The 21,556-nt window shown below is 34.9% G+C and overlaps 1 protein-coding gene across 2 annotated transcripts; it reads right to left on the minus strand.

Annotated features, from left to right (window-relative positions):
• Positions 1-750: 750 nt before the first annotated feature.
• LOC122069270 (probable WRKY transcription factor 14) lies at positions 751-4,352 on the minus strand. 2 transcript variants are annotated; one of them, XM_042633246.1, is made up of 4 exons: positions 4,297-4,352; positions 3,400-3,981; positions 2,473-2,613; positions 751-2,070 (listed from the first exon to the last, which is right to left on the minus strand). In XM_042633246.1, exons 2-4 carry the CDS (start codon positions 3,963-3,965, stop codon positions 1,503-1,505), a joined length of 1,275 nt encoding a protein of 424 aa, XP_042489180.1. In that variant the 5' UTR covers positions 3,966-3,981; positions 4,297-4,352; the 3' UTR covers positions 751-1,502. The 2 variants fall into 2 exon arrangements, with proteins under 2 accessions (XP_042489180.1, XP_042489179.1); XM_042633245.1 differs by lacking the exon at positions 4,297-4,352 and having other exon boundaries at positions 3,400-4,265.
• Between the last annotated feature and the right edge of the window lie 17,204 nt (positions 4,353-21,556).

The raw sequence follows: 21,556 nt of genomic DNA on the forward strand, positions 1-21,556 counted from the left end.
CACAAAAACCCAACATTCAAGACAGAACCTCCACAACCAAGGTGAATACATAAAGGCACATTGGACATCCCTGCTTATTGTCGACTCTGCTATTAAAGAAACCTATATGGCTACCATTCACCAAGATAGAAATATGAGTTGAAGGGATGCGGTGAAACACCCAACATACAAAAATTGCGGGGAAGTACAACTTCACTAGTACAATATCCTTGAGAAAATTTCATCTCTGAGAATCGTAAACCTTATGAATATCAAGCTTCATCAAGGCAGTTGAGGGATTGAATTTCCTCTCAAATTCCCCCACAAGCTCATTACATAAGAGAATATTATCATAAATATTCATGCTCCTTGATGAAAGCGAATGGATTATCACTAACCCATGCGGTCATCACTCTCTTTAGTCCATTGGCCAAGATCTTAGCAACGAATTTGTAGAGAAGGTTACAAAAAGCTATTAGTTTGAAACAAATTTGTAAAGAAGGTTACAAAGAGCTATTGGTTTGAAATTTGAGATAGAACTAGCTCCCTCTACCGCCCTTTTTATTATTAATGTAACTTAATGATTTGGTACCTCATATCTAGATCTAGCAAGTTGTTCCGACATCAAGAGCAAGCAAGAGATTTCATTGCAAATTGAAACAATCTTCAATAAGGTTTTCTATGATCAAAGGATGTGTTAAGAATGAAAATTTTCTTCTTACAATTCAAACCATTAAGTATGGAATGGATAAAGAAAGTAAAAGGAGGGATCCTCACAAACAACTTGCAATAGTTGATACACTTTAAATAAACCTCCAAAAACAATTTGGGGAGAAAAGGGATTCAAGAACAGAAAGCTGGGGAACACAAAACCTTGTATTCGCTATATATCTCTTCTTTTCACATCAAAAGACATTGATAAGATAAGTCAAGCTTTTTTCTTTCTTTTTTTTTTTTTGAAGAAAGCTTTTTTCTTTCTCACCCCACTTCTTTTTGCTTTTCTCTCTTGTCATCTTTCATTCATTTTATTTTTTCTCACGACTTGAAGCTTTTTGTGTTTTCCTTTCAGGAATTCCCAAAAAACAAACGAGGCGCTTGAATGATTTTTCCCACTTTGAAAGATAAGAGAATGGAAAGAAGAAGAAAAAAAGAGGTCCCATCTTATATCAACTCTCTTGCAAGGCTTTTCAGTCATGTCTGAGACACGTACTTGTTTCGACTGTTGAGAGCTTCTGTTCCTCTACTTTCTGTCCCATCCACCAGTATTCCAAAGAATGTGGGTATCATGGGTCTGTTCAAAATCAACCAACAGTCTATACTCTTTTCCTAATCTGCACTGTAATTCTGGTAAATAACAATAAATATAATAGTAGAATTCCTCTCATCATATCATATGATACTGGAATTTAAGGTTTATTACTGCCAGTGAATGAATTGCACCACAAGACTGTAACTAAAGTTGTCTTAGTGGCTTTGCTTCAGTTTTCCATAAACCCCTCTCCTACATTATGTAATGGGAAAAGCTAGTTGTTCCCTGTCCAATCAAAGAGGCTGAAGGGATCTAAGGCCTTATTGTCTCTTTCTTCATCCATTTTCTCACCATTGAATCCTTGAGAAAGTAAGAGATTTAGAGGGTCTGGTTCCAATTCTGCCAAATCAGCAAAGAAGCTATCAGACTGATCAGAGTCTGGAGGTGCCGGCCGATAACTCTGATGGAAACCTTGACTGAATTCATTGTTATCCATGTCTTCTGCCTTGTCTAATTCAGTCATCTCTTCCTCCTTAATAGCTGTAGAGACTGTTGATCCCCCTGGAACAGTTGGTGCCACACTATGATCACTATTGTTTTCCTTATGTTCTTCCTTCAAATTTGTGGATTTTGAGGCTTGTGAAGATGGTGAGCTTTTTGAAGCAGTGTTATTCTTTGCAGGCTGAGACCTGGATGAGCCAGCAAGAGCATTTCTCTGAGTTGGCCATGGGTGATTATGTTCAGAAGTGTAGGTAATGACCAACATGTTGGGATCAGTTCGACTCCTCTCCACTTGTTTCCTTGCAGAACAACCTTTAGAGCTGCTGCATCTATAATAGCCCCTGGGGAGATTTAAATATGACAAACAAAAATCAAATTAACAACCCAGTTGCTAAAACTTGAATCTAATTTACTGCAAAATGTACATTTATTCATGTAAAGTTTTCATCCCAAAAGTTCGAATTGGTAAGTGGAGGGACTCCTAGGTGTATAAAGGGGTTGTAGGTTAATTTGTCGACGTAGGACTAAACTCCCTACAACAGGGTTTGCATTTTACAAAATAAACTCATTGTACTCGCGATGTATATGGGTATCTAAAAAGAAAAGAACTTCCATGATCAACAAGTTACTAATGGGAGAAAAAGGCCTATGGTGTAAGGAAGTAATTAATTAATAAACTGTCTTAATAAAGAAATTTTGGAGGCCATCAGCAATTCTATTCAAGCTAATAATTTGGATCTTACCTTGGATATGGAGAACCTTTGATGGGTTTCTGGCCATACTTTCTCCATGCCCAGAGATCTGATGGCACTACTTCTCCACTAGGCCTGCTGTTTGCAGCTGCTGGTGCTGGGATGCAAACCACCTTCTTTGCCTGACTCTTTCTGAACAACAACAAAAGCAAGGTGATAAGTATTGGTTTTTTGTAGAATCAAAGAAATAGAAAGAATAATTTCTAATAAATCTATAGTATTAATCTATTTCTTTTTTATTACCTGACAATTCAATCAGAATGATAAGCTCTAAAACTCCTAAGAAAAGTAGGTAATTGCATATGCAGTGAGTGCTCCATCTGGCACTAGCACTTACAAAAAAAAAAAATAAGAACTTTTAGTGGGAAGATAAAAAGTGCTTTGGTTTTAGCTCAGAAAGATAAAGTGTAAACTATGTAAGGCCAATATCAGTGACAAGAGATTGATCCTTTCAGTCAGACTGGCAACTTCAAAGAAACAAAAGGTGGGCTTGGAAACAAAATTTGCAGTTAATTATATTATAACTAATTAATGTCACAACTGGCAGAAAAGAGCTTTTAAGACCATATACAAAGTATGTTTTTGGTGATAAAGTTGATAGAAAAGGACCCCATCTTTAAATCATAAAGCTTCTGATAATTCTTCCATCAATTCAGACAAGATATCTCATTTTTAGTCATCCCCAACAAACTCAACCTCTTAGATTATCACCATATAAAGGGAAAATAAATATTAATAATAATTAGTAATTACAGTAATTAAAATCATAACAAATATGGCCATAATTATAAAAAAAATTGTTTTAATCCATGATAATACTAGTTGTCATCAATGGTAATTAAGTGTTTAGAATTTTTCATAGATCATAGGAAACTAATTCTAAAATCAAAATTGTGATCAGGAAAAATTATTCCTTACCTTCTCTTGATACCAGGATTCCTTGGTGATGGGATCTGTACCACTCCATTCTCAATTGAGCAACCTGTGGAGCTGTTAACCCTTAGTATATCACTAGCAGCTAAGGAAGAAGAAGAAGAAGTCTTAATTCCCCTAGGTGAAGCTGCCATCGCCGACAAGTCATGTGGCGAAACCGGTATTGCTGTGTTAGGTGAGATCTGAAGCATCCTTGAGAAGATACTGCAAGGCCTCATCTCTTCATCCAAAATCTTCTGAGAAAGAAGATTACCAGTAACACTACTAGCACTAGTATCTTGCATATTCATCTGAACAAGGCCTGTATTAGAATTTGATGTATCAAAGCCTGCTGCTATTCCAAGTTCTTGAAGCAATGAATCTCGCGAATTAGAATAAGGATCCCCGAAATCATCATCGGCCGCGGCGGCCATCGTCAAAGACTGAAAATTGGTGGATTCTGAAGGGAATTGCCAATCTAAAATTGGGTTGTTTGTAGTACTACTTCCAGTTCCAGAGCTGCTACCACCTGCACGAACTATATCTGCTAAATCGCCTTGATAATTCTCCATCCTTTGCCAAGATAAACTACACATATTTATAAATAAACAAGTGTAAGTAAAAGGAATCTGATTTCATTGGACTCTGGTTTTTGATTAGTTTCTAGTTTCGAGTTTCGAACACAACAAAAGTCAAAAAATACATGAAATTATATTCTGTTTTTGGGATTTGATTGAGCTGGAAATCGAACTGGGGATGATGATGATGATGGGTCTTGCTGGGGAAGCCAAAAAAGCAGATCGGTTGGGAAGGTTGAAACTGATGTTGTTCTCAAAAACAAAGAACCAGTTTTCAGACGAGAGAGAGAGAGAGAGAGACAGAGAGACAGAGGTGATTTCTTACTCATATAATCTTCCAACGCTGACTTTTCATCATATCTCTCTTCTTCATACGCAAAGAGAGAGAGAGAGAGAGATTTATGGAGTATTGAACTGGGTGGGTTTATCATTTAGCATCAGAAGGGTCAAAATCTCTCCGCAATAGTTAGTTTGATTTTTTTTTTTTTTAATTAATATATTTTATTTAAGTATTGAAATCTCTCTGTCAATGACAGAAGACCTTTCCAAAGAGTCATTTTTAAATAGATGCTGGGAATTATAAAAAAGAAAAGGAGGCGGCAAGTAGCCGCATTTCTCGGTTGGAACATTTCGAAACGAGGTACCCATTTCATTTCATGGCAACTGGCAAGTTGCTCCCTCCACCCCCCTTAAAAAAAATAATAATAATAAATAAAAATAAAAATCTATTAAGCATTGGTAGAGTTTCAATAGTTCACGACTACTAATTATTCTCAGAAATAAATCAGTACGGTAATAGTTTTATTCAGCTTAGGGCCATTTGATTTTGTTTTCAGAAACAGTTTTTTTTTTTTTTTTTTTTTTTTGTTTAAAAATAAAAAAACACCTAAAAATCGTTTGATTTTTCTGTTTCATTTCACTTGTTTTTTGAAATAAAAATATAAATTTAGGCCTATTTATGTGTTTAGAAACAGGAATGAAGAAACAATTTTGACTTATTTTTTTATTTTTAGAAACAAGTGAGAGTGATAAAAATTATGAAAAATCTGATACTTCACTCGACCTACCCAACCTCAATCCATTGTTGAAACTTCTCATTATCCATAAGTGATGACTCTAACCTGGTTGTGTGAATTGCACAGTTTTGAACTGGCTTCATCCTTTTGAAGTTCATCTCCTTTAAACATATCTACAACTCCAATGTCGTGCATTCACTCGTGTCTTGAACCCGACTACATTGTTGAAAATGTTTTGGGAAACAAAAAAAGTATACAGCTTTTTGTAATTCCAAAAATCGTTTCTTGGTATAGAAATAAGAAGAAAAAAAAAACCCCCCATTTTTACTATTTCTAGGCACAAAAACAGTAAAAATAAAATCAAAGGGCCCCTTAATTTGCATTGTTTCCGTTTTATTTTATCATAATTTTCATATTTTCACTCTTGCAAATTCTATCTTTTTCTTTCAATTTATATTAGGCTTCTAATGTTTTAGTCTTTCACCACTTCTTGCTCAAACAAAACCTATACTGTAATATACATACAGCAGCCATGGCATTAATTGTTCTTTATTTTATCTCTCTCTCTCTCTCTCTCTCTCTCTCTCTCTCTCTCTGAAGGATTTTGTTGATGAATCCTTAAATAAGTCATGGTCTTTGGATTCTTTCTGTACAATCCATAGGAGTGGATTGATTGGCTGGGTAATTATTGGATCTAATAAATTGTTTATGTATCCTCCAAAAGTCATGACCACAAATCCAAATTGGTGGTCCATCTAAGTTACAATGATGAGTTTTTAAAATTTTTGAAGTTGGTTTATTTAAGATTTAAGTTATAGGAATCTAGTCGAAAGCTTCAAAGTCAGCGGATTCAAAGAGACTTACACAATAAAGAAGGGAATTAAAATTCTGCAATTCCTTACTAGTGAAAAAAAATGTTCAATTATTTATGATAGAGAGATCATCAAAATCATGAAACGAGGCTCTAGATAGTAATTAGGTAGAAAGAGAAAGAAAATGAGCCACAAAGTAGAAAAATTGTAACAAAGATAAGTGAGATCTATAGAGAGAATTAGAAAGAATTGGCATATATAGTATTCAAGATATATATAAAAGGCATTCTAGTGTTTTTCTTCAAAAACCATTCAAAAGTCAATGTAAGCTGATGACTTCACTTACCATATAGCAAGCCTTGCACTCGTGGGGTGGAGCCTTTCTTTCTTTTTTTTCAACCATTACAACAATTCCCTGTGGTACCCACCAATTCATTTTAAGCAATTTTCTGATTATTCTGAATTTAGCTTTTGATTGGGCCAGGGGACTCCACTAGGGTTCAAAATGATTAGGGTTTTACTTTTATGGGTTTGTAGATATCTTTGGGGAAAGTAGGTAGTTTTAATTATGAAGTCAGTTAATTTTAGAGTTCAAATTATGCTCTTGGCATTACAAGGTTTAGTTATGGACTTATTGGAGGTTAAGGTTTGAAAAAGATGATTAATATGATTAGACTTAAGTAATTAATTAGGGTTTTTTAAGATTGTCGGAAAGAACAAAGACATAAAGTTTTGCTTTAAAAGTCTAAATAAATAGAATGTGAGGGCTCTTTTTGTAAAAAAAAAAAAAAAAAAAAAAAGATGTGGAGTTAGAAAGATATATCTTTGGGTTCAAAAGAAGTGTTTCTTTTGGAGGGTTGAGTGTGTGAAATGCTAGATGACATGAAAGCTTTAGATCATCAGAGTCGTGGCATTTCAAAATATTGAAAGTTAAAGAGGTGTTAACCCTTATTTTTTGGATAATATATTGGGGAAAAGTATTTTTTGCATTCCTATTGGAATAATTTATGAGGAAGGGGAGTGTTGGGTGTGGGGTAGGGGCAGGTGGGGATTTACTCAGCATTTGTGTGATTGAAGTTTTCAATGAGCCAATGATCATTGGGGAATCACCGACCTCTTCTCTTGGTTTGATGGGACCTTTTAAGAATCTTCTATGACTTATCTTTCTCTTTCAATCAATCTCTCTCTCTCTCTCTCCACTTCAAATTCTTGGTTTAGAATTACATCAGAAGACCATTGTTGCCAACAAATCCAGTCCCTACCTCCATTTCCTCACTTCATCTTGGTCCATCCACAGCTCTCTCTCTCTCTCTCTCTCTCTCTCTCTCTCTCTCTCTCTCTCTAACACACACAAACACACTCTTCAAGGTAAGATAATGTCAATTGCAATTATGATAACGAGGGATCTATGATCTTCTGTCCACCCTAATTAATACCAATATGAAGCTGTGAACTAATTAATGAGATATGGTATTAATGCTTGGTCATTAATAGTGGTATTAATGCTTGGTCATTAATAGTGGTCTAATTTAATCCATCAGACTGGTCTTGTTAGTCCTCATTCTCTTACTTTAAGAACTTAGACTTATATGAACCAATCCTAATTGGTTTGTTATGGATCACTATGGTTATTAGAGTGGTCCGACTCTTAGAAGCAAACCATTAATTGGCTTCCAAAGATTATCACCTCTCCACGTTCCTGCATGACTACCCACCCAATGTCCTCACTAGAGAACAAAGTTTACACTGGGATTCTCTCTCCCTCTCTCTCTACTTAACTTCCCCAAGAATCAGAAGCACCCTTCCATGTGATGCAGACCCATAATTAAATCACTATTATATATTAGTTTGTCATGACCCATTACCACATTACAATACCAACCCCCTTATTGCTGACTATTTGGGTTCTTCATTATATTAATCAAATCCCTGAGCTTAGAGTCATGTTTAATGCCCACTTAGTTCTTGCCTTGTAACACTAATCCTATCGATTGACACGCAATCAGTTACATAAGCATTTTGATGTCAAATGATGTCACCACCTACCGGCAAGCTCACCGATAATATCGATCAATTGTGGCCGTCCAGAAAACTTTTTGCCACCTTTCATTTGCCCTAAAAGTCACATTCTAGATCTCCTTGGACAAGGTCAAAGGATGTCCTACTTGAATTAAGTTAACCCATCTTTTGGGAGACTGGTTATGCCAGTTTTATTTATAAATACTTTTTTTTTTTTTAATAAAGGTTTTATTTATAAACACAACTAAGAGCCTAGCAACTAATCTTAATCTCTAGGCTTAGTTGGGAAAAACCCTAAAACTACATTTTTATTTTTTTGGTAAATAAACCCTAAAACTACATGCATGTGCGTAATGTAATGGACACTTCCCCAGGTAATTAAAACCCTAATATGAAGCTAAGTGAGATGGGCATCTCGATAACATAAGACCTATGCCATGAAATATACAATATCTTGGGAAACTCCAAATCAAAGCTTCCATAGCTTTCTTTCCCCATCTTTGTATGTGATTTTATTAAATTTATGGATGATATAATAAGCCTCGGATTGTGTAGCACGTGGCTCTTTCCCATGTGATCTAAATGGCTTTGCTTCAAATGAGAAGAACTTAAAAGCTTTTGGCCTTTATTTAGGGGGATTATTTAGAGATCCCAAGCCCCTTTAATTGCATTCCAAGTCCAAAAACCAGGGTCTCTCCTACACACCTGTTCCCTATTCTATCTTCTCTGTCACTAAAACTCAAGGCAGATCTACCAAAAAAAAACCCTCAAGGCAGATCACAAACGACAAAGCTTCAAATATTAAGAACAATGGGCCTTTATTTTATGTTCTGAATGGCACATGGTTAAGATGGATTGGACTTGTAACAGGATTTTATGGAACCTACTAGTCCTAATATTTTTTTCTCTATACATTCCATATGTATGGTTTCATAGTTTTTCCTTTAATACATGCTTTTATTTTCCATAAAGAATGCACTATAATAAGGATTTTACCAATGCAATTAATGTTTCATATATAGCATGGATTAGAGTTGATTCTATAAAAGTATAAGTACATTTTGGCTGATCAGTAAAACACATAAGCTGTGTTTGGTATGCATTCTTGGAATGCATTCCAGGTTTGTAATACATTCTAAGAAATCATACCAAACGTAGCCTTAATCTTCCACCTACGATCTTAATTAAAAATCTGGACTCATTATTTTTCTTATTAGGTAAATATCTGGACTCACTATTTATTTAACGTATATTTGTCATCTCATCTTTTCAACCTCAACATTTTATGGGTCCCGAGCATCATATCCCTGAAGTTCTCTACTCTAAAACATGGTTAAAGAAAATGAATAATAAATCTGCATTTTGAAAGCATTTGAAATTGTAAAGTGAAATTTTTAAACTAAGATTTTTTTTTTTTTAATAATTTCTTGGAATAAATACCAAATACAACCTAAGGCTATGTTTGGTATGCATTATTGGATTGCATTCTAGGTCAAGAATGCATTTCAATAAATCTTATCAAATGGAGCCCTAATCTTCCACTTATGATCTTAAACATATGGACTCAGTACTTATCTAAAATTAATTCCTTATCTCATCTTGTCATCAACCTCAATGTTTTATGGGTTTTAAGCAGCCAGGCCCTTGAAGATCTCAACTCTAAATAGTGGTCAAAGAGAATGAAATATGCAATTACTTTACTTTGAAAGCATTTGGAATCATACAGTGGACTTTTTGAATTAAGACTGCTTTTGGTAAGTATGACCACCATGTCAATCTTAGAGGCGCACATCCCTGTGTCTGGGTGCAGGGACCTCTCTCAAACAAAAAACACTTGCACTGCAATGTATTATAAACCTAGAATGCATTCTAATAATGCATACCAAATGCAACATTAGTGTAATAACTAGACCAAACAACTATCATAGCGGATTGACAAGAGGTGATTAGGGGTTCATTTAATAGTGCATCATGTATCTCAGCAAGTGCATTGCAAGAAATTCTTCATGATACCTTTTTTTCTGATAATGTGATCTTTTGTATATCTCCTAATTCTTTCAATATTAATAAAGGGCGAGATTCCTTTCAATGCCCATGTGTAGTTTTGAGCATGAAGGAGGGTATTATGAGAACCCAAGCACATAGGTGGTGATTAGGACATTTTAAAGGAGGATGAACAGCGATATGGGTGTGGGAGGAGCCGCCAGCCTACAGTTTCACCAAAAACTGGTTTCTTTGCAATTCTTTATTAATTAGTATAATATTATTTCCTTCCCCCCCCCCCCCAAAAAAAAAAAAAAAAGCATCATGTGAGAATGAATCACTGGTTGGTGGGGAAGTAGGAAGGTCAGAGGCCAAAAATTGATCATGAAATAGGTCTGCCCATGACCTAGTAGTCCCTAGAAAATTTGGTCTGGTCTGGTCCGATTTTGAAAATTGACAGAAAAAGTTGATGAAATGTTAAGATTATCACCTACTCTTTGAGAGAATATAATACTCCTAATAGTGAATCAAAGCTTATAAGATATTCAGTTGTTACCAGCAGATTACAATAATACTCATTATATATGGAAGGTTGACAATAAGCTGTTGCGCCCCTTTGGGAGGCAGATGAGAATACTAAAACTGGGATTGATAAACTTAGTGAACGGTCACAATATGGAGAAGATCAGTGGCTTAGCCCAAGAGAAAAAAATAGAACTATTATTTATACTTTAGCGGTTCAAAAAAAATTAAATTTCAATTCTAATAACCAATTGTTGCCCAACACTGTCACTTTCTCTTAATTTGCTCTTTCTTTTGGTGGAGTTCTGATTGGATGATTGTCCCGGCATATTTCATGTTGGCAAAAACTTGAGCAGAATGGTATGCTGATGATAGAAAGCAGACACCTACTTAAAATAGATTGACAATGATTTATATATATATATATATATATATTTTTTTTTTTTTTTTTATTGAGAAATTATATGTACTTAACATTTAAAGAAATACATCTGAGATACCTCACGTTTGAAATATTGTGTAATACGGTATTATTTTTTCATGATTCCAACTTTACCCATTACCTATTGAAACGCTCAATTCCTTCCTTGAATGAGCTTCCTCGAATTCTTTCTTTCCCCAACTGCCACCATAACAAACCTTTTTTTTTTTTTTTTTTAGGGCGGGTAGTGGAGGATGGAGGGGCTAAATTTGAAATTTGACTGTTGGATAGACAGAATACCCCTTCAATGGACCACAAGTCAAATTTTATAGTCAACCACTAACTCATGACCACCACCATATGTTTTGAAATTTTTCCTTTCACACTATAAATTAGTTGCATGTTAAACATATTTTTAGTTAAAATTTTGAGTTTTCAATTATTACTAAGAGCTTCATGCAGCCATGTAAGGGAATTCATTTGGATTAATAAGCTTTTCATGTGTGAATACATTAGATATGGAACCATCAAATACAATTGTTATTAAATTGAGGTACATATGTAACTGAAATAGTGGCTAGAAGTCAACTTAGCGGATACTTGTTCACTGTTAACCCATGAACATGTTGTATCGTGATCAGGGGTAGGGCGTAGGGTGCAAATTCCTTTCTCCTTTACCCTTGTAAGGTCGGTCTATGAGCCTTTGTGGCATCAACTCAAATATTTATCTGTTAGAGTGACTAGTATGAGGCCATATGATTTTCTTAGGATATTCCTTGTTGAGATATGAATATACCTTGTCTTCTAAAAAGTATAAACATTATCAGGAAAAATAAAAATGGTTGTTTCTTGCAATTTCGATGTTGCAATACCTGCTTGATCTAATTAATTTGGTACCTATTGAGGATTTTAATTCATTTGCGATTAATTCTGATAGCAAGAGGCCTTATTTTAAACATCCCATGTGATGTTAAGAGTTACATTTTGATCTTTGATTAGAGTTTCAATAAGGGAAGGAGGTGCCTTTGGTTTTGCTTAATTTATGTAATCCTGAAATGTAATTGGTTTGTGTATGAGGAGGAAGAAAGGAAAATTGCTTAGAAGTCAAAAGAGGTAAAGACAATGGCATCCATTGTAGGGATTGATTAAGTGAGCTGTGGGATTAGGAGCTCAAAATCTTATTGGGTTTTAGGTGCGAAGTGAGTGTCTGGTTGATACATGCATGGAACTTATTTGGTTATTGGTCTATCTAAACCCTATATGGATACCTAACCCCCCCCTCCCAAAAAAAAAATGTTAATATTAAAAGAGAGATGTGTTTTTGGCTTCTGTTTCCTTAATCCTTTATGGGAAGGAAAAATATTTGCTTCACCAATTACTGCTCTGTCTTATCTACAACCCACCCTTCATGATGTTTAATAAAATATTTGCCCTCAATGAAGCCTTCACAAAACCATGAATTTGACATAAAATATTTGGCCTTGAGGATTTAGGAATAAGAGAGAAAATTAGATAGTTCTTTCTCCTATCTAATTTCAAAGCAACAGCAAAGTTCTCACCACTCCTCTGCTTTAAGTGATGAAATAATTCATGGGCTCACATTATATTCCCAAATATGCTTCGGCCCACAAAGGCTCATTAGGCAAGCTTACTATTATAAGAAAGGGCTCCCTAGGCTGCTAGTGTGGGAGGGGGGAGGGGAGAATCTCCCGTGCCGCATCAATGGTGATTCAGGAAAACATTTTCCCCGATCCTAGCTTACAAGTTGAAGATATTTTGACTAGTCAGGCCAAAGGCTTGAATACTCATCATTAACAAAAAAAAAAAAAATCTCTTTGAAATCATTATAGAGCCAAATCTTGATTTTGAATCAATATGTCTATTTTTATATTGGGCTGATGTCTTCTAAATGGTAATAATGTATTGAGCTATAGGGTGGTTCTATTAATTGAATTTTTTATTTATCTTGTGCTAGTTTCAAATATGGTTACTATACCCATAATTTTTGGAGTATAGAACTGATGTCTCCTAGATGCTGGTCCAGAAAAGAAGCTGAAACATTCAGCACTTGAAAGTTTTAAATTTGGTCTTCTAATCGTGGACTCAGTTGTGATAGTATTTAATAATCTTCTTCTATTGAGTAAATCTTATATTTTTAAAATTATATGTGGGACAAAGAATGCTATTCAATCGCATGGCCCCTATGCTTAGATATAGAGCACATGAGTTTACCACTTAACCCCTTCATGTAAGGGTGTCATTAGATTTGGTTTGGGTTTGATTCAAGATATAAGATATAAAAATCAAGCGGAATGAAGCCATGAATAAGAACACATTTTAGAAATAAAAATGGAATTGACTCGGTCAGTTCAGTTCTCCCAAATTCATTAGTGGACAATAGATTATAACCACAAGTGAGATAATAGATTACACACAAGCAACAGGCTTTCATGTGTAGGACACGAGGGTCACATCATGAAGCAGTAAAGGAGTTTGAACCCTAGTTGGCCATGAACAAAAGTGATGTCTCAGTGACACAACAGCTTTGCTCAAAGATTAATGAAGGTCAAAACGAAAATCCATTGTCTATGACACAGATTTTTAAGTAGCTAGAAACAACCCCCCACCCAAACTACTAAATAACAAAAGCAAAAGGATTCTTGGCAAGTCTGTTTCTCAACTGGAATGATGAGGAAGGAGTTTTGCTTCCATGCAAGTGGAAAAGGAGAGAGCATGACCATGCACTTTTGATTCCCTGAGGATGAAAGCCACTGCCCTCATGGGTCTCTAAATCAAATCAAAATACAAGCATCATATATCCCTATTCAAAATGCTTACTGACCTCAGCAATCCTTGCATTCTCAATATGTTGTTGGTGCTTGTCCTTCTCTCATCATTCTCTCTCTCTCATGTACAGGTGGCAGACAGCTGGCAATTCCATGGGGCTTTCAAAGATTTTTAATTAAAGTTCACTGGATCACTCCCTCTGTTGATCAAAGTACTAAAACTCACAAAGGATTGGTAAAGATCTTAAAAGGATTGGAAATAGGGAGATCCAATGCATGATGCAGCATAGGCCTGATATCAACTTCAGCACAGAATGTTTAACTAATTTCCTATCCGATAATGCCATATGATGGTACTCTAGTGGGTACATCATCCTTCCATGCTGGTTGCATGTAAATATAAGACGTTTGTTTGGGGAAGTTTTGTTTTAAATTAGAGGATTACTGTAAAATTTTAGGGTTTTATACAGCATAAAACGTCCAAAGATAACCTCTCAAATGAGTAACCAAAGGATAGAAGAAGATCCCAATTTTATTCTCTTTGACTGCATGACTGTTTTATAGGAGCTGTCCTAGCTGGACATGTCCACCATAAACTACTAACAACATGATAGAGGTTTAATACTTATAGAACTCATTTGAAGGGTTTGGCCCTTATAGGTGACCCATCTCATTGTGCTATGTGGAATGATGATGTGATAATTATGATTATTGGATATGATGTAATAATTATGATTATTGGATAGCTAGTGCATACCTTAGATTAGCCATGAGTCAAATTTTGTATTTTAACTCAGTCAAATGCTATCTTATGTATTATCATGCATCCCATATATTTCCATGCATATTTACCGCTTTCAAGTACTCAACCACTACTATGCAGTCTCCCATGAACTTGGTTTTTAAACTTCTATTTTATGACATTTTGTTTGAAATGAAAGTTTCCATGTGAATAGGGCACTTGGGGTCTATCTATGCACAAAATTTGGGTTGTTTCAAATCCATCAGTCGGCAAATATTTGGGCTGCACCTATGTAAATTTTGGTGCACCGGTTTTGATAATTTTTCCCAATTGTTCGTGCTCAAAAGTTTTAACTCCCTTCTTTGTTGATCTTTTAAATTGAATATCCATAGGAATAATTTTACATTGAGGCCAATACTGTAGCTGATGTGCTAAAAGGGCTGCAAAGTCCAGCGGATCTGAATGGTGGAATTGCGCTCATGATTTTATCATATCTGATACGATTTCAGAAAAATTACAGCATCTTAGATATAGATTTTGTTAATTTTGTTTGGATTGTTTCGTTCCCCTGTTGATGCCAATGCCAAAGAAGGTGGGGGATTGAAGTATTTTTGGTTATTTTGTGCTGTATAGAAATGTTTGGACGTCAATCATGTGTTATATTTACATTCATTTTTTAATTCCATTTTTCTGTTGATTAACAAAAAAAAAAAAAAAAATACTTTGAGCTCTTCTTTGTTGATCTTTTAAATGAGATTATCTCCCTTAAATCCCCTATAATTGCCCATATTTTTTCTAGTGTAGTCCCATCCATGTAGCATGTTCTAGTCCATCTACAAGATTATCCTCCATTTCATTTTTCCTTTTTCAATTAATTAAGTGCCCTCTTTTGATAATGTGTACTCTTTCTCTTTGATTATTTCTAAAGAACTGTCTAATGGGACTTTACTCATACACATTGAAGGGTAAAGGAAATGATAAGGAGAAAGGGGACACACTAAATATACACTCACATACTCAAGTGCCAGGAATCGACCCACTGACCTCCTAGTGTTTACTATTCAATCAAAAACTGCATGGTTGTGTTCTTCTCTCTCTCTTTCTCTACATTTGTAAGGGTTGAGTGTGGGTCTTTCTATATGTGAAATTCTTATTTTAGGGTACAAGATATTGGGAATAATCTCACGAAGGCTAACTTTAAGACCTTGATGATTACTATAAAGCAATTGATCAGTCTCTCCATTTAATAGCTTATGATTTTAAATTGACTAATTCATAAAAATTTAAAAAAAAATCATAAATAGACAAAAGGGATGCTAAAAAAATCATCCATCAAACATGGAGGACATTAGTCCCCTCCAAAGAAATCTTCATTAAAAATGGACAAGGAATGAGGTCAGAGATGTTATAACTTATGAAGAATAAAATGAGCATTCATTTTAAAATTCCAGGAAAACTATTTGACCAAGTTTGCATTACAAAATGAAACAACAAAAGAGTGGAAGAACAAATCTGAAATTCTAGAATATGTTTGTCTGATGATAGTTATTATGTTGGTAGGAACCATGTTGTAGTGTAGAAAATTCTCATCTGTTGTTTAAGTGAGTTTTTTCTATTAAAAAAATGAGCATTTTAAAATGTGAACCACATTTGTGATACTAATATTTCACTTCTTGGATAGGTGATGATAGATTTTATTCTTCGGAGACAGAAATTAAACCCTTTTTAAATGCATTATACCATTTCAGAAAATAAAGAACTGTATCGTTAGTTGCTTCCTCAACTAATTCTGAACAAAAAAAAATGTTTCCCAAAACCGTTCTAAATTACTGAAATTTAAACTAACATATAATTTTAAAATATTGGCAAATGTTTTCTCAATACGTACAGTATTATATTTACAGGATTAATTCGTTCATAGCTGATATTCTCTTAGCATCATAAGTTACAAAGTCAAATCAATTGACTTAAACCTAAAAAATAAGAGCTCAAATGTCAACTTATAATTTTGACATATTTTATGGAGACAGTTTCTCTTCATCTACAGTCATCATAATTACTCCTCTTTATTTACGGTCGTCATAATTACTCCCCCTATGGTAGGAAGTATCCAAAATGCTACCAAACTATTTAAGAGTCTTAAACTACCAACTTTGTGGTGGGTGAACGAAAACTCTATTTTTACTATTAACAAATTATCTGAAATATGTTCTAAATAAAACCTATCACGTATAATATTGTAGCCTAATATTAGCACAAGTCATCTAAACCTTTTTTTTTTTTCTTTCTTCTTCTTTTGGTCATCTCGCTGAGTCCAACTCAAGTGAGTAATATTACAAAACTTCATCCTACCATACTAGGCCATTCTGCAAGAAACTATGCAAGTATAATCATTTGTGCATAAATAATTTTTGGGTCTTTCTAGGCATCATTATGTATAGTGTAATATAACATTTCACTATTTTCCACTTGATAGTACATGGGTTAGTCCATGTGATAAATGACCCCACATACATCACAATGGCCAAATAATCCAAAGTAAACAAGAAAGTTGCTCAAACTCTAATCCAAAGCTTTAGTAAAATTATCAAAATACCATAAAATAGAGATGAACATAAAATACAAAATGACATCTTTTGTAATTTTAGCTACTTTATACCAATGAGATGCTTACCTGGTCCTCTATCACAAGGACTAACCCATGTATTGCTATGTAACAAATAACGAAGAGTTATACTTCACTAGGCATAATGATGGGAAAGAAAATGCATAACTTTTTTTGTGTATTGATTGTCCTATATTATTTTCCCAAATTATTCATTCCTAATATATATCGTTTAGAAGAGAGTTTTCTTAACTCTATTTTAAACTAGTTTTGCTCCAGCAATGGCAAAGGTTAGTGATATACTATATACTTACTAGTCAGACTTGAAACTGGTGCCCAAAATACAAAAAAGTACTTCCCAAGCTCCTATACTAGAAGCTTGAGGAGTGGGGGGCATATGATATACCATATGTATACACATTAGTCGATGGTCAGGTAGTCGTGCTCAGGTCCAATCAGAATAAGCATAGATGTGGACCAATCTCCTCGACCATCAGTGAAGGTCCCCGAGCACCCGACCTACCCCTATCATTGACTTGAACTAAAACCAGGGAAATTAACCAGGGTTAGGCGGTTACTCGACTCTTAGTTCTACCATGGTCAAGTTAGTCGTTGGAGAATCCTACCACGGTCAGGTTAGCTGTTAGAGGATCCTACCATGGTTAGGTTAGTGGTTGTAACCGCTGACCCTAGTTAAGTTAACCGTTGTGATCTCCGCCGGCTCAAACACGATAGAGAAGAGGATCTCCCCAGTAAGATAAGGGCACTCGTCTATACACCAGCACCTCTTGATCAATGAGGAAGACCTGTATCACCTACATAAGGAGGGCTAAATTGAGAAAGAAGGTAAGACTCTGAATCGACTAGACCCCTTATACAAGAATAAACATATCTAAGTCTAACTAGGTCATCGAAGCCTTGTCTCGAAGCTCTCTCCTGGCCATTCTCTAACTTTTGTTCTGCAGAATCTTGGCCATGCGGGATTGTGCAATAGCAGTTATCATCTAAGTTTGGTCATGTTAGTTGGTCCCTTGTGCAATCAGTGAAGCCTCTACTATCTTCAAGATATTATCAAGCACCTCATCTTAATTCAAAGCCTAATTTTATAACTAGATAAATAATTAAAAAATAAAAACTCAGACTAAGGAAAGAAAACTTTCCTCATGCCTACTCTTGCTCATGGTTTGCTTATTCTTTAAAGGCCTATTACTACGACCACCACCACCACCACCATTCACTCTGAGAAAAAAAAAAAACAAAAAACAAAAAGGGGAAAAGCATACATATACAGGTAGTTAGACTTACCCATTGTTAGTGAATACATTTACATTGTTCTTTCCCAGTAGTTGGAGTTTAATTTTTAACGAAACCGTAGCAAACATGCATGGTATTAGAGTAGGGAGGTCGAGATTCCTAAAAAATGTGTTGGAAGAGTTTCCCCCACAATTTTTTCTCCCTCAACACAAAAAAAAAATGTTACGTGCAAGGACATAAACAAGCAAGAAATGTATACATCAACACCCATAAGCAGTCCCAAACACAAGGATTGGGTGGTTTGATCTGATTTTGTGAAAAAATATTTTTCTCGTATGATGTTGTCAAATAAAATTCCTAATACTTATAAAAGGAAGTATCAATGGCTACCAAATTACTTGAAACAACTGCCCATGATTAGTAAGTTCTTTTGGAGAAAATTTGGTGCCTGTTTGATAATCAAGTTGGTTTCATAATAATGATTTTTTAAGAAATAATTTAAGTTCAAATCCTAGTGAGAGAAAAAAAAAATTAATTGCAGTAACTCCATTTGATACTTGGCAGATGTTGTGTACACGTTGGAAGCTATAAAATAAAGGAAGACTTTTAGCTAATTATTGTTTAAGTGACAAAATAATGGGCAGTTGAAGTGGTTTAACTTTCGTGGCTATTAACTAATCCACACACACACACACACATATATATATATATATATATAAAATATACACATATAGTGGACCTCGTTGCTTGTAGTGGGTTTATGATTTTTATACTGAAAGCGTCAGTCATTGCAAAAAATGATAATATAAAACTACATAAAACCTTCTAATCCATGGATTTGCATGTTTAATTTAAAACTACATAGTTATATTACCAACCAACAATGTATCAACAAATTCTCGAGTCTGAACTCTTCTATGGTGTTTCATAATTCTTTGTCACATAAAATAAAGGGAGTGACTTTCAGACTTCTTGTGAGAGACTTTGGTCTGGTTCTCCTTTCTTTCTTTTTCTTTTTCCTTTTCTCTTTCCTATTGCATGGATCTTGATAAGTAATAATTACGAATTATGTACCATTGACCTTATGCAAGGGTGTTTCCCAGAAACGATTCATTATATTATGACCCCGGGTGCAATGGAAGCGAGCAAGGATTGCTGGGACTCGACCCTCTTAAGTTGGGATAAAGTTGAGTTGAGTTAAGTAATCCCGCGCTTAAGGCTTATTTGGTCTACAAGGCATTAATTTTAAGAGGCTGAAACTAGTAATGAGTAATGGCTTAATTTTCAGATCAATCTAAATTTACTCGTCAAATAATATTTTAAATTTTATAAAATCAACTTTGTTTGGGACTGTTTAAAAAAGAAAAAGGGGAGGGGGGTCAAGACATCTCTGATTAGAGGCACCAAATTTGACATTTGGTAAGAAGCCAGCCAGAAGAGGAGTCCGAAGTAGAGAGATTGAGGAACAGAAATGAGCAGTAGGGAACTTGTTTATGGTATTTTCCAGTACTGATACCAAATGCAACCTAAGACCCCAAAAATCCCGAGTCTCAACCCACAATCCGATAGAATCAATCAATGCAATTCTCCCTTTCTGTGAAGAGTTGGGATAAAGCAGGATCTGCTGAATCAATCAATTTCTTTTCCATTAATAAGGCCTACGAAGAGCTTGATCTATTTTCCAGCAGGAGGAACCATATTCTATCTCCCATTTCTCATCAGACATATCAAGGAATCAGAAAGGCAATAACATCAAGGGATGGTAATCAAAAACAGAACCCGAATTATTGACACTGTAGTTCCAATACATGCAACATACATGGCTAACATGGAAGGGTAACAAATCTTGTCCCTTGGCACCTAAATATTTCCATTTTGTCCATGAATTGGAGAGAAAAACCTATCCCAAGATAATAAACCTTGATTCTTATCTCCAGCGATTGCGCAATCCATCTACAACTTTTTTTTTGTCATCCCCTAAAAATAGTAGAAAATGTAGTATTGACATGGATTAATGTATCAGTATCGATCGCCGTATCGGTCGGTCGGTCAAAATTAAGATACGTATCGGAGGGTATCGTATCGTATCGAAGATACGCTAAAATACGCTAAAGATACGCACATAAATGGATAGGAAACACATTTTTATACACTTTTGCATAAAAAAAATAGTTAAAAAAAGCTATATATAACATGTAGAATGCATAAATACTTAAGTAGAGGGTATCGGATTGATAGACAAATATATTGAGTTAAAAATGTTCAAAATGATGAGGTTTGAGTTTCTTACAGTTTTTTCTTTCCTCATTGCCATTGCCACTGTGATGAGTGCCGTGAAGAGTGTCGTGGTGGTTCAAATCCTTGGCTAGGACCTTCTTCTTCAATAGGAGCAATTACGATGATATTCTGCACTTGTCGAATTTAGGCACAATATTTACCCCAGTCGAAATATTTATGGTAGTGGGTCTCCCATTCATTGTAGAAAAATTAAATTTTTTTTATAGAAGTTGTAGATTAAATGTTTTTAAAGAACATATAAAAAATCAACAAAGTGTGGACCAATATATTTGAATAGATCTGAGAAATAAAAAAATATATATATAAACCCTCACTTTTTTGGGGAAAAAATGTGGGTTTCATTTGAAATCATGTATTTAATAATTATAAGTTATGACATTATTTTTAAGAGTTGAATGAACTAAATTTTCTAAAAAAAAAAAATTTGGGGGATTTTTTTTTTTTTAATTTAGGAATAAAAAAATTAAAAAAATATATTTTTTTGAGAAAAATCAAAAATTTCCATGGAAGTTGTAGAACACTTGTTTTTACATAACATATAAAAAATCTAGAAAACTGTTGGTGAGAGTGTGAAGTGTTTATTTCAAACAACAAAAAATTCACACTTAAGTAGCCGTATCGTACTGTATGGTACGATACGGCTCAATACTGCACGATACCTTCGATACGTACCCATACAGTATCGATACGTACCGATACTCTCGAGAATTTTTAGATTTTCAAAAGTTCGTATCATAGAGTATCGTATGTATCGATACCGATACGGTACAGCACGATACGTACGATACACCGATACACAAAAAGAGGCCTAAAATTTCCCGTAACGTATCAGTATGTATCGTGCCGATGCTTACCGATACGGATACATATCGGCCGATACGGCACGATACGCACCGATACTTAAAACCATGAGTATTAACTATTTCCATATATGCACAGAGGAGCCATCTCTGAAAACAGCAGATGACAATAAATTTAAAAATTTGGGTCATATTAGACTGCATCTTTTTCCCTCCTTTTCTTCATCCTATTCCGTCTTTGGATAAAGAACACAAATATGACATTCCCAGCTTTTATGGGGTGGGGTGGGGTGGGGTGGGGTGGGGTGGGGTGGAGTAGAAAAAACA

Source organism: Macadamia integrifolia, unplaced genomic scaffold, assembly GCF_013358625.1.
Source record: "Macadamia integrifolia cultivar HAES 741 unplaced genomic scaffold, SCU_Mint_v3 scaffold566, whole genome shotgun sequence".
NCBI lineage: Eukaryota > Viridiplantae > Streptophyta > Magnoliopsida > Proteales > Proteaceae > Macadamia > Macadamia integrifolia.